Raw genomic sequence first — 16,705 nt, 5'->3', positions numbered from 1 at the left:
GAGAAAGAACGGAAAATCCAGAGATCTGAGCTTCCATGCCAACTACAGACCAAGCAGGTTGAGCTTCAAGCCTTGGCCAATGCCTGTCTTTATTTCCGAACTGCTCTCTGATTAAATTCATATCAGGTCATACACATTTGCCAGACTTATCCTTATACTTTGATTGGGTCTTCCCCCTACTTTAATGGCTTCAGGGGCAGATCACTGCCTAAAGGAGTGTTTTTTCAAACTAACAGTTGATACCCATTAGTGGGACATGAACGGAATTTAGCAGGTATAAAAAAACAATAATCTAACGTATCTAAATAAAATAAATAAAAATAATAGAACAGAACATATTAGGGTGTTTTGCATGGAGTAAAGAGTTAAGTACTGCTTTGTGAAACTTTCGTTTCTGGTGTGTGTCTGTGTGTACTTAATCATGATGAAAAACAGAATTCTTACTGTCAAGAGTGGTCAACAAAGTTTGAAAACCACTGGTCTGAAGGATAAAAATCTAAACTGTTTCACCTGGTGATCAAACTCCATGCTATGGACCCAGCCTCAGGCTCAAGACACCTGGATTAACTGCTGCCCTTCGAACATGGGCTGGAAGTCTGGGTTTTAATTCCATCTTTGCCATTCACCAGCTGGCGACCTCAGGCTTACCCTCTCTGGATATTAGGGTCTTCTAGAGCTGAATGTGAGGATTGGTCTCAGACGCTCTTCTCAGACCATCCCAATTCTAGGATGCTTTTTGACTGACCTGGGGAACACCCTGAGCTCCTAACTGCTGGGTATATCTACATACCCAGGGGACAAGACTTCCAGTTCAAATGTGCCATGTGACATAAGAATGACAAGACAAGCCCAATGTGAATCCTGTTTCATAGGCGTATCATGATTTTTCCAATCATAATCAAATTGCCTTATTTCAGAATACAATCATATACATAGACATTTTTTTCAGACAAAATTACAAATCAAAATTAAATGTACACATCAAATTCTTATCATATTATACCAGATGCCACATGACATGCAAATCCAGAAAACACCTTGCTTTGGAGGAAATGACTATTTAGTTGAGTGACAACACAAACGTGGAAAAAATAAATAACAAGAAAACCAAAAAAGAAGATATCATAATCAGTGCAGGACTGACTGCTAAAGAACTAATAATAATAATGAAAATAGTTAATGCTTGCTAGATGTTTACTATGTGTTGGATCATTCTATGTCCTTTACATTTTAATCTTCACAATAATGCTGAGAAGTAGTACAATTACTGCCCCCATTTTAGAGATGCCATGAACTAAGGCACAATGATCAAGTATATTGTCCAAAGTCACACAGTGAAGGGGAGGAGCTAGGACTTGAAACCAGCCAGTCTGGCTTTAGAACATATGCTCCTAGTCACAGTTGGTGCCCTCCGATGACTGAGACAATTACCACAGGAAGCAAAGGGAGGCTGGGGGTCAGGCAAGGCTTCCTGGAAGGACTGAAGGATGGGGGATCCGGACAGAGGGACGGTTGGCAGGAGAACAGCAGGAGTAGTGTCCCATTCAAGAAAATCTGGGGGTTGGGTAGGGAATGAGAAAAGAGGTTATTAGTAGATCTTAAGCTGTAGGACTCTACTTTTTAAGAGGCCAATGACCACTTTAGTTTACACTGTATTATTTAAAAGGCAGTGGATAAGAGCACAGGCTTTGATGTCACACAGACCTGGGTTTAGATTCTTATTATGGCACTTTAGGAGCTGTGTGATCTTGGACAAATCACTGAGTCTCTCTAAGTCTCAGCTTTCTGATCTGAAAAACAGGAATAAGTACCTTCCTTATACAGCTGTTCAGAGGAGTTAGTGATAAAAATACACGCGAGCCCTAAAGAAAGGGCCTGGAACAAAGTACAGGTTTGGCACTACAAGATTTATATGCCTGCCCTGCTGCCGACAATTAAGGATCATTAATAAATACAAAAATTAAGAGAAATCTTTGAGACTCCTTTGTGAAATTAGAAAATCTCATCTTGACTTACCTGATTTTCCACACTGGGATGTCTTAGCACTGGACAGGCCTGTAATTTATGGTTGTGTTCTCACTCATTGCCAGCATCCCGTCCACACCTGTCTAGGGTCTGTCTCATCAGAGGAGGAGTGCTCAGGGCCCTGCAAGTGGACTTCATCTTGACACGTCTAGAGCTATTAGAACCCAATGACTGACCCTGGTCCATGACTTTCAGTCACCCTTCACTTCCAGCCCCACGATGAGGCTGCTGCTTCAGCTCCCTGGCCTGTGGGGGCAGCAGGCTGTGATGCAGGAGGGAGACGCAGTAGCCAAAGGCAGCTGGCACATCCCCACTGCCTCGCGCTGCCCAAGGACCAGAGCCTGGCTGGCAGCAACCCTGCCATCCCACCCCTGCCAGGCAGCCGGTCAGTGTCAGACAAAGGCAAAGGGGAGGGGCACGTCCATCTCTCAAGTATTCTCTTCCACTGTCTATTCTTTTCTTACCTTCTCTGTTTTGCTCTGGCGGCTAAATCCATATCTCCTGCAGGCCACAAAAAAGGGGAGTTCAATTACTATTAAAAAATCACATAAATTTGGTCAAATGCATTTTGGTTCGATTTTTATATGAACAGCACCAAAGAGAATTTAGGCTTAGGCTATTTAGTGACTGGAGAAAATGTTTTAACCACAAACATATTCCTCTGTTTTTGAATGAAAGGCTAGCCATGCTATTTGCCACATAAACACTATAAATGGGAACTCTCAGGTAGGGCAGAGTGCAACTTTCTCTTGAAGTGCAATCATTACTCTCTGAATCAGGAACTGCATTTCTGATCCACAGTTTAAGCTAAAAGCCTTATAAATATCTGTATAAACAAACAGAAACGTGTTTGCTCAAGCTAAACATGCTCTCTAATGGTTACTTTCAAACCTCAAGCGCAGCCCATTTTTTATTCTCAATCATAACCCAAGCACGATGTCAATAATGTTGTGTGTTCATGCAACCTTAAATTCAAAGGGGCAAACAAATGCACTTTAGTTAAAATTAGTTTATTTTTAGGTTCTATTTAATACCTATTCTTTTTTTTTTTTTTTTGAAAAGCAAGTATAACAATGAAAAAACCATTCAACCCAAAACAAAAAGCACAATGCAAAACACCCGACCTCACTTACCTTTAAGTAGTTTATAAGGAAATAATGTTACAATCATTTAAGAAAAACAAACTAAGGGCCTCTGCTCTGCCCTCTCTCACACCATGCCTCACGTGCTGGGTCCGTGTGCTGGCCTCTTACCTGGTCCCAGGCCTCCAGCCTCACTCCACTCCCACTCTTCCTCCCCATTCGTTATGCAATCCCCCATTGCTCTGATCCACATTTATCAATGGCAGTCCTCTTCCCTCAGGAGAAAACAGCGCCTCCTCAGCACTCTCCATAGGGCTCCTCCTCTACGGCCCTGTCTAACAACCATTTAGCCTCACCTCCAGCACCTCACCTACATGCTCCTCTCCATCCACTGCCTGAACAGAGAGCTTTGCACACACTGTGCTGTTCTCTCCTCTCCTTCCACTTTCCTATTCACTCCTCACATCTCAGCTCTAAAGCCACCTCCTCTCCAATGCATCCCCCATGCACAGACACCCTGTCCTGGCCGATCCATCCATGTGTCTGTACATGTTCCCCCACTTCCCAAATGGCAATCATGTCCAACTGCCTTCTCCTGCAAGGCACTGATGCTACTTTTACCTTCTGTATTTCTAATTTATATTGAATAAATAAACAAAACATAAGTGAAAGAGAATGCAGGAATCAAGAAGCCAGAAGTATCAGCTGACCTTGCAATAGGCTGTCATATAACTGGAAAGACCAAAAAGTCACAGCCGGGCACAATGTGCCCATCCATGAAGTATAAATCTACAGGCCCCAAGTGCAGCACACTGAGGTTAAATTCCGAGTATCCACATAAATTCTGTAAAGGAGCTTACGGCAGACTCTGTAAATTGGCTTAATCAATATCTACTGCATCTTCCTCTACTGCAGAGGCTGGAAAACAAAAAACTATTTTCCATACTCTCTTGCACGTAGGGTGCTGAATGCCATTTAAGTTCCACCAATCAGATGCATTTGCTGGAGTTCTGAATGAGCAACAGTTTGATGAGGAGAGAAAGAGGGCATATAAGATTCATTGTGCTGGTACGGATCACAGTAGAAGCAACTTGTACTTGGTTCTGGAGTCAGCCTCTGTCACAGTGGCTTCCTGACTTTGGCAGAAGTAGTGTGGTTCCCTTGTCAGCAGCTGCCGCACCAGCCTCCCCATTCCATGGGCTGCTAGCTAGGTTCCTGATCCAGGAGGCGAGGCAGCATCTTTGGAGGCTCAGTTCTAATGTGAAGCTTGGGATATGATGTGGGATCAGCCTAGATTCCATCTCTTAAGCTTCCCCATGGATCCCTGTAATCTAGTAGGAGGGTTTTGTGTTCTCAATCAGGGAACCCTGACCAATAGAGGGTCTCACCAAAGTTTCCTGCTCCTAGAAGTGTCCTTGCACCTTGGGTATTCCTTTGTTTTCCAGGCTGTTAGTCTGTGGAGTCTCTTAGGGCAGAAGACACACCCTCAGGCAGACAGCCCTTGTCTAAGGCTCAGGAATTTTATGGATTTTCCAAATAAAGCAGTAAATCACTAAATCTGACTCAATTCCCACGTCCCACTTACTCCTCCTTAAAGATACACAGGCTCTGAGACTTTCTGACCACCCCAAACTAGGTCATGCCCCCCACATGTGTGTTTCTGTGTTTATACCAGCAGTGTACTCATCCCACAGTGTACAGTAATTATACATTATATGTAATCTGTTAAGCTCCTAGAGTGGAGAGAATTTGCTTCACTCACTTTTATTTTTTTTTACATTTTTAAATTGAGGTATAATTCATATAACATAAAATTTACCACTTTAAAGTATATACTTCAGTGGTTTTCAGTGTATTCACTATTTTGTGCAACTACTACCACTACCTAATTCCCAAATAGTTCCATCTCCCCAAAAAGAAACTCCATACCCACTAGCAGTTAGTCCCATTTCCCCCTCTTACACCCCCTGGCAACCACTAATCTGTCTCTATGCATTTGCCCATTCTGGACATTTCACATAAAGAGAATCATACAACATGTGGTCTTTTGTGCCTGGCTTCTTTCATTTAGCATGTTTTAGAGGTTCATCCATATTGTAGCACGAATAAGCCTAAATTCCTTTTTATGACTAAATAATATCCCACTGAATGGATAAACCACATTTTGTTTATCCATTCCTCAGCTGATGGACATTTGGGTTGTTTCCGCTTTTTGGAGATTGTGCATAGTGCTGCTATGAATATTCACATACAACTTCATTCACTTTTGTATCCCTAGGGCCTAGTGCAGTGCCTGGCACACAGTATGTACTGACTGAATGAAGAGTCCAGCTGCCTTTCCTAAAGGGCTCCTTCTCCATGTGACATAGTGGCAACGCTTCCATAACAAAACAGAGCTGCCCTCAGTTGCCTATTAATGCCTGCCTCATCGTGTTCACTGGTCCCAGTGTCGCTGGGAGGCTCTTTCACGTTGTTTGAGCGTCACCAGGAGAATAAGATATCCCTTTATGGCCTGCCATCCCTCACTAAGAGCAGGAGGATGCTTCCACTTATTTCTACTACAAAAGCATTTACTTCTCTTTTATCCTTCCTATGCTGCTCTATCCTACAACCTCCTTTCCTCTTGCCCTGTCAGCCCTGCCTTTCCTCTCAAACGCCAGCCTGAACATCAGTGCCATATGCTTCAATGTGTCCCTGCCTTCCCCATCGCTAGCTCTGACTCACCAGGCCTGCTGACGGCCTACTCTGTCAGCACCAGCAGAGCTCCCACACTCTTACCCCTCAGTTTACTTCCTCACACCCCAGACTTGGTATTTGGTCTTTAACATCAAGAGTGTACAGCTTCTAGAATAGCATAGTCCGCAGGAAATACGGGAGCCACATATATAACTTAAAATTAGTAGATTCACATACAAGTTATTCCAAACATACTTAAACATTTTCCAATAACTAAATCAATCATGAGTTTTTAAACTTAAATTTAACTTAATTAAAATTTTGTTCCTGAGCCACACTAGTCACATTTCAAGTGCTCAATAGTCACATGTGGCTACCGGCTACCATATTGGACATCATAGTTCTAGAAAACAAACTAAACTTCAAGAACAATTGCCCCAGGGCAAATTAAGACAGATATCAAACTATCTGGAATCCAGAACAAAACGGGTGCATAAAAAAGCCCTAAATACCAAGGACTGTGGACCCTGTTCTTTGTTCATTCAACAAGCATTTACTAACTACCTTCTATGAGCACGTCATAGGCCTTATCATCAGAGAGGGCACAACAGGCTGGGAGAGACACATCATATTTCATTTACAAAGTACAGAATGAATTCAACGCACGTTGAAATTAAGCCTCAAATAGTGTAGAAGAGGCTAACTCCAGCATTCTAGTGGCGGTGCTCCAAAATCCCACTTGCAAGTCAAATATATTGCACACAAAATGCATTTCCCCATAGTGGCAGTTTTAGAGCATGGTTAGGTATTTAAGTTAGCTCCTAAAAGTTGATTAGACCCATAATAAAATTGAAATATTATAGAGTTACAATTTTAAGTCTAAAATCAGAACTATGAGTTTTGTTTTTCCAACAATATAACATTTAAACAAATACACCCAAACATGTTCTTAACGAACACACAGTCCTTAAGGCCTTCAGCATGGTTGACCAGGTTCAAAGTTTAGCCTTACTTGAGCAACTGAAAGTCAAAAAAGGGGGAATAAGCTGGAATGCTGACCTTAAAGCCAGATGCACTATGGGCCTAAGCTGATGAATGATCTTCAACCCCAAAGAGGAAACACTATTTTCAGACCTTCTTACCCTAGGAGTCAAAATACTTGCCCTCTTATCAAGAGGTGAGATGAAGAGGAAAACAGAAGCACTGACAATAGATAGAGGATCTGGATTCCTGGGCGGGGATGAGCAATTAAGGGATGCCACAACATAAAGGGAGAGGGAGCATAGAGCAGAGTGGGGCTCAGAGCCAGCAGGGGGCCAGCCTTCTTTGACTGGGGAAGGGAAGGCAGAGGGGGTAAGATTAAGCATAAAGGGGCTGGAGGCAGGGCTAGTGCTAGGGGTACTAAGTGTATAGGGACAAGGAGAACTGAAAGGGAAGGCTCAGGATAGGATTCTCATTTGAATCTAAAGGTCATATTTAAGGGCATTTGGGAACTGAAAACTGCTGCTGCTAATGATGATGATGATAAAGGTGATGACAGATAGCACCTAAGAGTTGACATTTACCGTTTTCTACATAAGACAAACTGTTGGAAGTTCTTCACATATATATTGTTATGTAATCCTCGTTTAACGGGAAAGATCTCCATGCAGTGGAGAGCACTGAATAGAACCATGAGGAAAGAGTCTGATAGCTAGAAAAGGAGGGGAGGGGACTTCCCAAAGAAGGAAAATAAAACACACACTTGTTGGGGCTTTAAGTTTTATCCCATATGCTCTGTCAGTTTTCATAACCACTCCCTTCTTGTTCAGTCTCAGACCAAACAACAAAGACTGGGCCTGTCTTTTTAAAACCAAGAGCCAAACTCCCACTAGAGGCTCAAACAATATTTGTAGATAATGATAAGGACATGCTTTGAGAGTCCAACAAACCCGAGTTCAAGTCCCAGTCTGAGGCTCTTAATAGTTCTTAATAGTTAATAGTTGACCTTGGGCAAATTATTTTTTAACCCTTCTGAATGCTGTCTTTATCATTCTCACAAAGGAGAATGAGCTAAATAAACTATAAAAATGTCCTAAGTATCCACTTCCCCACCTCTCACAAACCCACCCTCTCTCCTTACCAGACAGCTAGAAAGAGAGCAAAATAATCCCTCTCCTAAAAAACAAAAACAAAAAATCCTTCATCAGACACCTACCCTAGGCTTAGAATTCAGCAGAACTCAGCATGATCCACCAACAGTAACTAAGATTGGTATTGACACACTTTGCCCCTTTTTATACTCCAAATTTGAGAGGAATCACAAACAAAAGCTGTGCCCTGCTCCCTTCCCTAAAGACAGCCAAGCCAGACTCTGGCCTCAAACTGTACCAACCTCTCCTGAGGACTGGCAGGGATGTCTTGAATTTACCCAGCCATCACAGGGTGATAACAGCTACTGTCTATGACACATGCAAAAGATCCAATTTGAAACCGAGAATTTCAAAACAAAGTATTGAAATATTCTCAGCATGGTCTCGGTGAGGTGGGTGATTTACTGAATCTCTGACTCCTTTTCACTCCCAGGAACGTTTGAGTATCCATGATATTGGAAAAAATGGAGGTATGAATAATACAAACTAACAAACACCACAACATTCCCCTAAATACTCTGGCTCTGAAACATGTGACATTCACAGAGGTTGTCTCTCCAGCTCTGGGTCACCCAGAGCAGTGCAGCCTCATCTGCTCACTTGGCAGCTGGGGCTTGGCTGGAAAGACCCTATCATGGTTCCCACAGCACGCAACTGTCCAGTTGCACAGGGCCCAACAGGCAGAAGGGCCCCACACTTGGTTGTTGTTGCTGTCTTGAAATCATTAATAATTAATTATTATTAACAATTCTTAACAAGGGGCCCTGCATTTTAATTTTATATTGGGGCCTGCAAATTATGTAGCTGGTCTGGTGGTGTCTGACTCAGAAGACCAGTTCAACTCACAGCAGCAACTGGTGAGCTGTGGGGGCCATCACACCTGGCTTAGGGACAGAACAAACAACTAGTTAGAAAACAGACTAGTTTTCATTCTTAGGAAGGAAGGACCTGATCCCACACTACTCCCTCAAACACAAAAACAAGTGGTGATTGCAATTCTATTTGAAAGATGGAATAAGTAAGCCAATTAAGCCTAATTTCCTTCTGGTCCTCTCTAGTACCCTGGAGGGGGAAGCCATCAGATGCTCAGTTAGGGAAATGCTAGTGGTAGTGCCGTTAGTTCCAGCCACCCAAGGAGAGTTGGGTTATGAGACAGAGCAGCACACAGCAACCACTCCCAGCATAAAGGAAGGAAGCACAAGGAGACATACTCACAACAAGGAATCAATTACCCTAAGTAGAAAACGCAGGACATAAATGAAGGTTAATATCCACGGTTAACCAAAAATTCAGTGAGGAGAAGCACTTCCTTGCATGTGTGTTTTAAGTAAAAACTGAGGATATAAGAATTATTTTTTAAAAATTAGAGATTTGTTAACAAGTAACAAACTACTTCTAAATTCTTCATTTTTCTGGTTAGGACAATTTTTCACAGGAGACGAAAACTTATTCTAACACTTAAAGTAAAACTGCTATAACTGCTTTCAATTTAGTTTACCTGAACATTTTAACAAATGGTGGGAGCATGAAGGGCAGACCATCCCGAGCCTCCACAAATGCCCCAAACACCCCAACTGCCCAACAAAGGCAGAGCCAGGGCGCCCAGTTACACCCACATTTCCAGAGAGAAATTTCAAAGATCAGGCCTCTACCACCATCAGGAAAGCTACCGACAGAAACTTGGGTAACAACACGAGAGACAAAAGTCCCTGATGCTGGAGCCCAAAACAGCAAACTCAATCAGGTAACAGTCAACCAAGCGAATCGCAATGAAGCAATTCAAATTAGCTTTTCTTTTCAATGGTTTTATAAAATAGACACTTTAGACTGGGTCCCATTCATTACCTGCCATATTCCAAAAGTGTAGCATGGATTCGAGATTCTTCATCAAGCAGCTCCTCTGCTCCCTGCTGGCGTTTGTATTTCCGACGGGGCTTGTAAACATCCTAAGAAGTGGATGAGACAGATAAGTTACTGAGTGTGAAAAGGCTCTCCTCCTGAGCTGGCTGCCGGATGCGTCCAGCCAATCAGGGAGCACGTCTTTCCCCAACACGGTGACTATGCATCTCTCTGCAGGTCAAGAGTGGGCACTCAGGGTCACTACCTTCAAGGAGTCTGCTCCTTTGAATTTGTATAGGTAGCAAATATTTCCACCCACTCTATTGTTTGCCAACTTGGTTTTAACTTGGTGGGGTTTTTTGTTCTGTGACATTTTAATATTTTATATAGTCAAAGTTATTAATCATTTTATATCTTACTTCCTATGCCACGGATTGTGAAAAAAAAGTTCTTGTATGTTACTTTTATAATTTATATTTAGCTTTTTAATCTACTCAGCTTTTTCTTTTTTTGGTATAGTGAAAGGTAGGGATTTGTTTTCCTGAATGGAAATTAAGAATCCCAACATCATCAGTGTAATAGTTATTCTTCCCTGACTTGAAACAGCACGCATATTTAACATGAGCCAATATTATCCTCTCCAATTGCTCCTGCTTTGTGAGTCTCTATCATGTCTCCACTGACCTTTTTCAAATTTCCTGACTATTCTTACACATTTTCTTCCAAATGAATTCTAGTATCAGCTTGTCGAGTTCATTATGAAAAACTGTTGAGTTTTGATTAGAATCACACCAAATTTATAGATTACTTTGTAGAGAACCAACATCTTTATAACATTGAATCTTGCCTTGAGAAGCAAGGTTTCTCTCTCTATGCAAATCTTTTTTAGTCATTAATAAAATTTTCCAGAAAAAATACAAATTTTCCAGTCACTACATATCCAGACCTTTCCACCACCCAGAGCCACAAACCAGTCCAACAATCACAGACATATATGTTAACCCAGAATCCTTAAAAAAAAAGTCCTGAAATGGCAAAGGAGATCTCAATTCTTACATTCTAATATCAGAAAAGGAGAGTGGATACAAACCCTTCAGAGATATATATCTTTTTTATAAAAGTGTTTTGAGGTTTATCCTCAAAAAAATTTATGAAAACATAAAATGCACTATAAACTTTCAATGACTTGTTAAATTATTAGAGTGTAATTTAGGTATAAATGTGGAAGCAAATCCCGATCTATTTCATGTATGACACATTCTGAAACTATATATATATATCTTCTAAACAAAATATATGGCTTGTAGTAGGTTAACGCAGGTCTTCACCTCCAGATGACCTGGTTTGTCACTCTACCCCAAATAAATGTCCTTCTTGACTGCCAAGTGGCAGTCAAATAATACCTTAGTAATATTTGCTCAAGGCTCTGGGTGCAAATAGGCAGCTGTTTACACAACCAAGGTATTCTAGTTGTTTTCTGGATCTTTTCTTCTCCACTACCAGAGTTCACCACATCTAATCTCTACCTGGACATCACCAAGACAAGTGTCACTATCAGGTTTCTCCAGATAGTGGCATTTTTATTCTAATTAGAATTGTTCCCCCCTTGATAATTCTAGTTAACTTTATTATTATTTTACTTTTTATTATGAAAAGTTTCAAACATACAGAAAAACATTCTTTCTACAACACACACTATACAATCTCAACAATTTTGTGGAAAAGGAATGGAACAGGGTCTGATAAGATGCTGAAGGTTGTTATAATTTGCTGCCACAAGTATTTCCTAGTTTGCTGCTGGTGTCTACATGAATAGGAAGCTATAAATAACATAAAACAGATTTACGGGGAAATGAAAAATATAATTAACCCATATGACGTCAGTTACTGCATATGGTTTAATTTCCACTGAGCTCTACCATTGTATAGCAGCACTATGTAATTGAGCTTAACTACTATCTTCCGTAGTTACCACTGACAGAGTCAGTGACCTAAGACAGGAAACTGGATTCTTCTAAAAAAGGACTGACTCCAATACAACAGCATACTGAAACCAACAGCTACAAAGACCTTTTATTCTGCCAAACAATGACAGTATTGGCCTTTGTGTAATTATTCCTTATACTTTAAAGCACCTTATATGCATCTCACCTTTTGCATTTTATAATTACACTATGAGGTAGAGGCAAGGCAGATGCTATTACCTCCACTTTATTATTGAAGAAGCAGAGATTAAATAATTTGTCCAGGATCTCTAGGATAGTATGAGGCCTGGCCCTAGGTACCCTGACTGCCTGTCCAGGGTTTTTCCACTACACTACACTAGCCTCTGATGAGCATTCTAGTCACCCACCAGCCATTTCAGCTGAGCTCTCTCACAAGACTCACTATCCAATCTGAAGCTGCCACATGGATCGTCACAAGGGTTTGCTTAAGAACCTAAATGTTATAGAGGTTTCCAGGCCCACTATAAAGAACTACTGTCAATAGGAGTAGCTGCCAAAGCAATGGGAGTCAGGAACACTGAAGTCTAGTCCCATCTCTGCCACTAACCAGCTTATGACCTTGGGAAAGGCAGTTCCCCTCAAGGGGCCTATTTCTTTATCTGTAAAATGAAGGCTGGACTCATAGATCTTGAATGATACTCCCATCTCTCACTTTTCATGTTCTTTTAATCTTGCAAAGATACTGATTTGGTAACATAATTCCATCAATAAAGTCTGTGATTATTAAAAAAAAAATGCTTTACACGATTGTGCTCTTAAAAAGGTATGCAAAATCAACTTATCTTTTGCCATTAATGCAAAATCAACATCTTTTGAAAGTAATGGCTATCGTTTATTGAATGCTAGGTATGTGCCAGGCATATACCGCTCTATATGCGCTGCTGGTTTGATCCTCACACCTACGAGCATAGCTATCCTTGTTTCCCTTGAGTAGATGATGAAACAGACACGGAGAGGTTAAATAGCTTGCCCGTGGTTACAAAGGTAGTAAACCATAGAGGCAGGATGACTCCAGAACTGGGACTCTTAAGCACTCTGCAGGATGTTTGATACCCCAACTTTGATCACCCTTCATGGTGGGTTCTGATCATTTGTCTCAGTAGATGCTAAAGGACACGAGTGGGACTGAAAAATTAAGGTGAGCCTTTTGTAAAGCAGAGACTTGCACCATGAGAGCCACAGATCTCTACTCGGCAGGTTCACCTGTTGGTGCAACTCCTCTGAGTCACATCACGTGGCAGGGTGAGGAAATAGGAGAGCACAGCACCACGGCAGTGTCTGCAGCAAAGCCCTGATCAGTACCCCTCACAACTCCTCCATGAACTAACGGAGAAGGCAGTGCAACAGTCACTACCAAATGGCCATTCTACATTCCAGAACTCTAGTGGGCCAGAGCACACCCAGCTCGGCAGGAAGCCACATTCCCCAGTTGTCTCTATTGACCTTACTTAACAGCTCATTCTCACAGGGCTCAACAGCCCAAAGCCAACTCTAACAGACACACCTCAGTTCACGAGCCCCACGAACAAACTCTGGGTTCCACCTAAAGGAGCTTCACAAATGTTGCCACCACCAAGGGCAAAGTCCTGAAAGATCCCATAAGAAAAAGTTATTATATCGTTTCTTATGGCTGAGTAGTATTCCATTGTGTATATATACCACATCTTCTTTATCCATTCATCCTTTGATGGGCACTTAGGTTGCTTCCAAGTCTTGGCTATTGTGAATAACGCTGCAACGAACACAGGGGTACATGTACCTTTGCAAATTGGTGTTTTCAAGTTCTTTGGATAAATACCCAACAGTGGAATAGCTGGATCATATGGTAGTTCTATCCTTGATTTTTTGAGGAATCTCCATACTGTTTTCCATAGTGGCTGCACCAGTTTGCACTCCCACCAGCAGGGTATGAGAGTTCCCTTCTCTCCACATCCTCTCCAACACATTTGTGACAACGTGGATGGACATTGAGGGTATAATGCAAAATGAAATAAGTCAGAGGGAGAAGGTCAAATACCGCATGATTTCCTTAAGCAGTAGATAATAACAACAATAAACAAACACATAGGGACAGAGATTGGATTGGTGGTTACCAGAGGGGAAGGGGGGAGGGAGGAGGGTGAAAGGGATAATTCGGTACATATGTGTGGTGATGGGTTGTAATTAGTGTTTGGGTGGTGAACATGATGTAATCTATGCAGAAATAGAAGTACAATGATGTACACCTGAAATTTTTACAATGTTATAAACCAATGTTACTGCAATAAACAAAAAATTAAAAAAAAAAATAATAAGACTGAACTAGCACAATAAAAAAAATAAATAAAAAAAATAAAAAGAAATAAAAAAGAAAAAAAAAAGAAAAAGTTATTATAACTGACACAAACACGTTTGTTTGTTTTTTCATTCTCACATTAATAAAACAACAACAAACAAAACAAAGCCCCTGGGGACTGCGTGAAGGAAATGCTGAGACATGGATGGACGGTCATCATTTCTGTAGACAAGGACGTGTCTATAGATAAGAAAGCTGGGGAGGCAGAGTTTTCTCCAGAGACACCTCAAACCTTATTTCTTTTCTATTCTCTTTTACATGAGCTCTGCAGGCATGTCTTATGCTCTTTGAGGTCCAGTGCAAGTCCCTCTTTAGGTCTCCTTGAGTCTGTACCAAACAGTGTAACTTGGTAAACAAGAATAAGGTCACTGTGTTATATAAAGGAGCCACAGATGGCTTCTGTATGTTGGCTCCTAGGTTTACTTCTTCACAGCAGTCTGAGACCCGTTGGCTCAAAAGCCCACCAGTGCCAAAGTCAAATTTTTACACATCCAATTATTTTAAACATGGCCCCCAAAAGCAGACTTTTTAGCCATTTACAGTCTGTGTACGTTGGCTATTCTGTGAAACTGCACCCAGCATTTGCTAACCAGGTAGGATAAGTCCTGGGGCTATAAGGAACCCAAGCCTTCAGACATCTCTGACCAGAGACCTCCCACTGGGCTGCTGAGCAACATCACCTAGACACTGAAACCTCCTCTGTGACACCCCGGGGGGTTCCCTTGCTCTCTTCCCCTTCTGGACGGCAGCCCCTGTGCTTAAGCCTCTGGATGGCCACATGCTGTGAGGGACTCCCCCACCCTGCATGCAAACCTGTCAAAGCTTGTGTGTGCGACTGCCACCTCGAGGTCACAACTTTTTCCTTGATGAGTCCCCAAATCTCTTGAACCCCTTACTGGAACGTCACTGCTTTTACCTTATATCCTAGAAGGAAGTCTAGCACACAGTGAGTGCTTGATTAATATTACTGAATGAATACATGGAGTCAGACAGTCAAGGTTTTAGTCCTTGCTCCATTACTTACTACCTGTCTGATTTAGGGCAAGTTACTCTAACCTCTGGTTTTCCATCTGTAAAACAGGTATAAGTAGCATTGTGAGGATTAATCAATCAATATATTTAACAGTATCTGACACACAGTAAGGGATAAGATATATATTTTTTGCATATTTTTATCATACATTTGCTGGGTGAAAAGGCCCTCCTCACAGAATTCCCTATGGAAGAACACATTGGAGTAGTAATTTTAAATGACATGGTCTTGTGGGAGATCTAAATTGGCCACTCTGAAATATATCTCTTTACCTTGATTGTTTTCTCTGACGGACATTTGACCTCCCCCACTAACTGCCTAAAGAATTTAACATAGAAGACCTGTTCCAGGAAGGAGTTACTATCTGATGGCTGTAATATAATGTAAAATAGATGTTACAATAGGAAAGGCACCAACGGGCCCCTCTTATCAAAAATTCTGTCTCTTCCTGGCCACATTCTCTAGGTGGCCCTGCTAGGAGTTGCCAGACAAACATTTACATTTATAAGGGAAATCTCCATTTGTAAAGGTATCTATCTCCCTGTCTGTACTGGGAAGAGGGGGGATGACCTCATCTCTAAAAACTTATCAATGTGGAAGGTAAGGCCTTAAATCTGCATAATAACCTTACTCTTGTTTACTGTGCTTTTCTGGTAATCTCCTGTAACTGACTCCCCCCACCCCCAACATCCTCCTTTGTCTTTAGCTGAAGATAGTATTTAAGATGAGAATCTCTGCTATTGTGTTGAAAAACTCAGTTTCCCTGGTTGCTCCCATGTATACATGTTATTAAACTTGGTACTATTTTCTCCTGCTAACCTGTCTTTTAATTATTTGGCCAGCCAGAAGAACCTGAAGGGAAAGGGCGAAGGGGGATCTGCCTCTTCCCTGACAGTCTCTTAGCTGATTCAGTAAGTTCAGCAATGCATTTCCTTTCAACTAGACTGGAAGCTCTAACAAGTCTTTTTTTGTTGTTTTTTCCTGTCCCCTCTATTCTCATACAAAATTCTAAACATTACCAAAAAACTGCTCAATAAACAGTAAATGAATATTTTTTTGGGGTTTTGGGTAAAAATTCACAAGTATTCTTTACTCAAGGTTAAGAGTGGGTAACAGATCTCACCGCACAGGACAGATATTTCATGAATATGGAAGGCTGACAGCTCATAAAAGCAGGAAGTAAGCTATACAGCAGCACACTAAGTGAGGCCAAGGAGTGATTATTATCATGATGCAAAAGTGGAAGGTGGTAAGGAGAGGCTTGCCCTAAGTGGCAACAATTTCATTTTCTTATGGCCTTTGAAACTACTACCTCCTATCATGCAAGCCTTCATACAAAACAGATGGCTAATCTGTAAAAAGGAGGTATGGAGAAGTCAAGAAAGTAATGTAAAAATAATACACAGAAACCTCATTTAAAATGGAGTCAGGGGGCCAGAAGAGGAAGCTCTCACATCCTACAATGGTGGCAGAGCACAAGTGGAAGAAGAAAGACTTCCTCTTCTTGCCCAGCAAGAGTTCAGCCAATGAGAGACTATCACAACTCAGCCAATGAAAAGCCACTACATTTCAAACTC

General features: G+C 41.5%; 1 protein-coding gene across 1 annotated transcript in view; it reads right to left on the bottom strand.

The window, feature by feature from the left end:
• CCDC93 (coiled-coil domain containing 93) overlaps positions 1-16,705 on the bottom strand; it is a 104,267-nt gene that overhangs the window by 59,003 nt on the left and 28,559 nt on the right. The window contains exons 7-8 of the mRNA XM_058548836.1: positions 9,761-9,861; positions 2,490-2,526 (exon numbers count right to left, since the gene is read on the bottom strand). Coding sequence (XP_058404819.1) covers positions 2,490-2,526; positions 9,761-9,861 — 138 coding nt within the window. The remainder of the gene's footprint in view (positions 1-2,489; positions 2,527-9,760; positions 9,862-16,705) is intronic.

The sequence above is a fragment of the Diceros bicornis genome, chromosome 10 (assembly GCF_020826845.1).
Source record: "Diceros bicornis minor isolate mBicDic1 chromosome 10, mDicBic1.mat.cur, whole genome shotgun sequence".
Lineage (NCBI taxonomy): Eukaryota > Metazoa > Chordata > Mammalia > Perissodactyla > Rhinocerotidae > Diceros > Diceros bicornis.
This window is presented reverse-complemented; position numbering and strand designations above follow the sequence as displayed.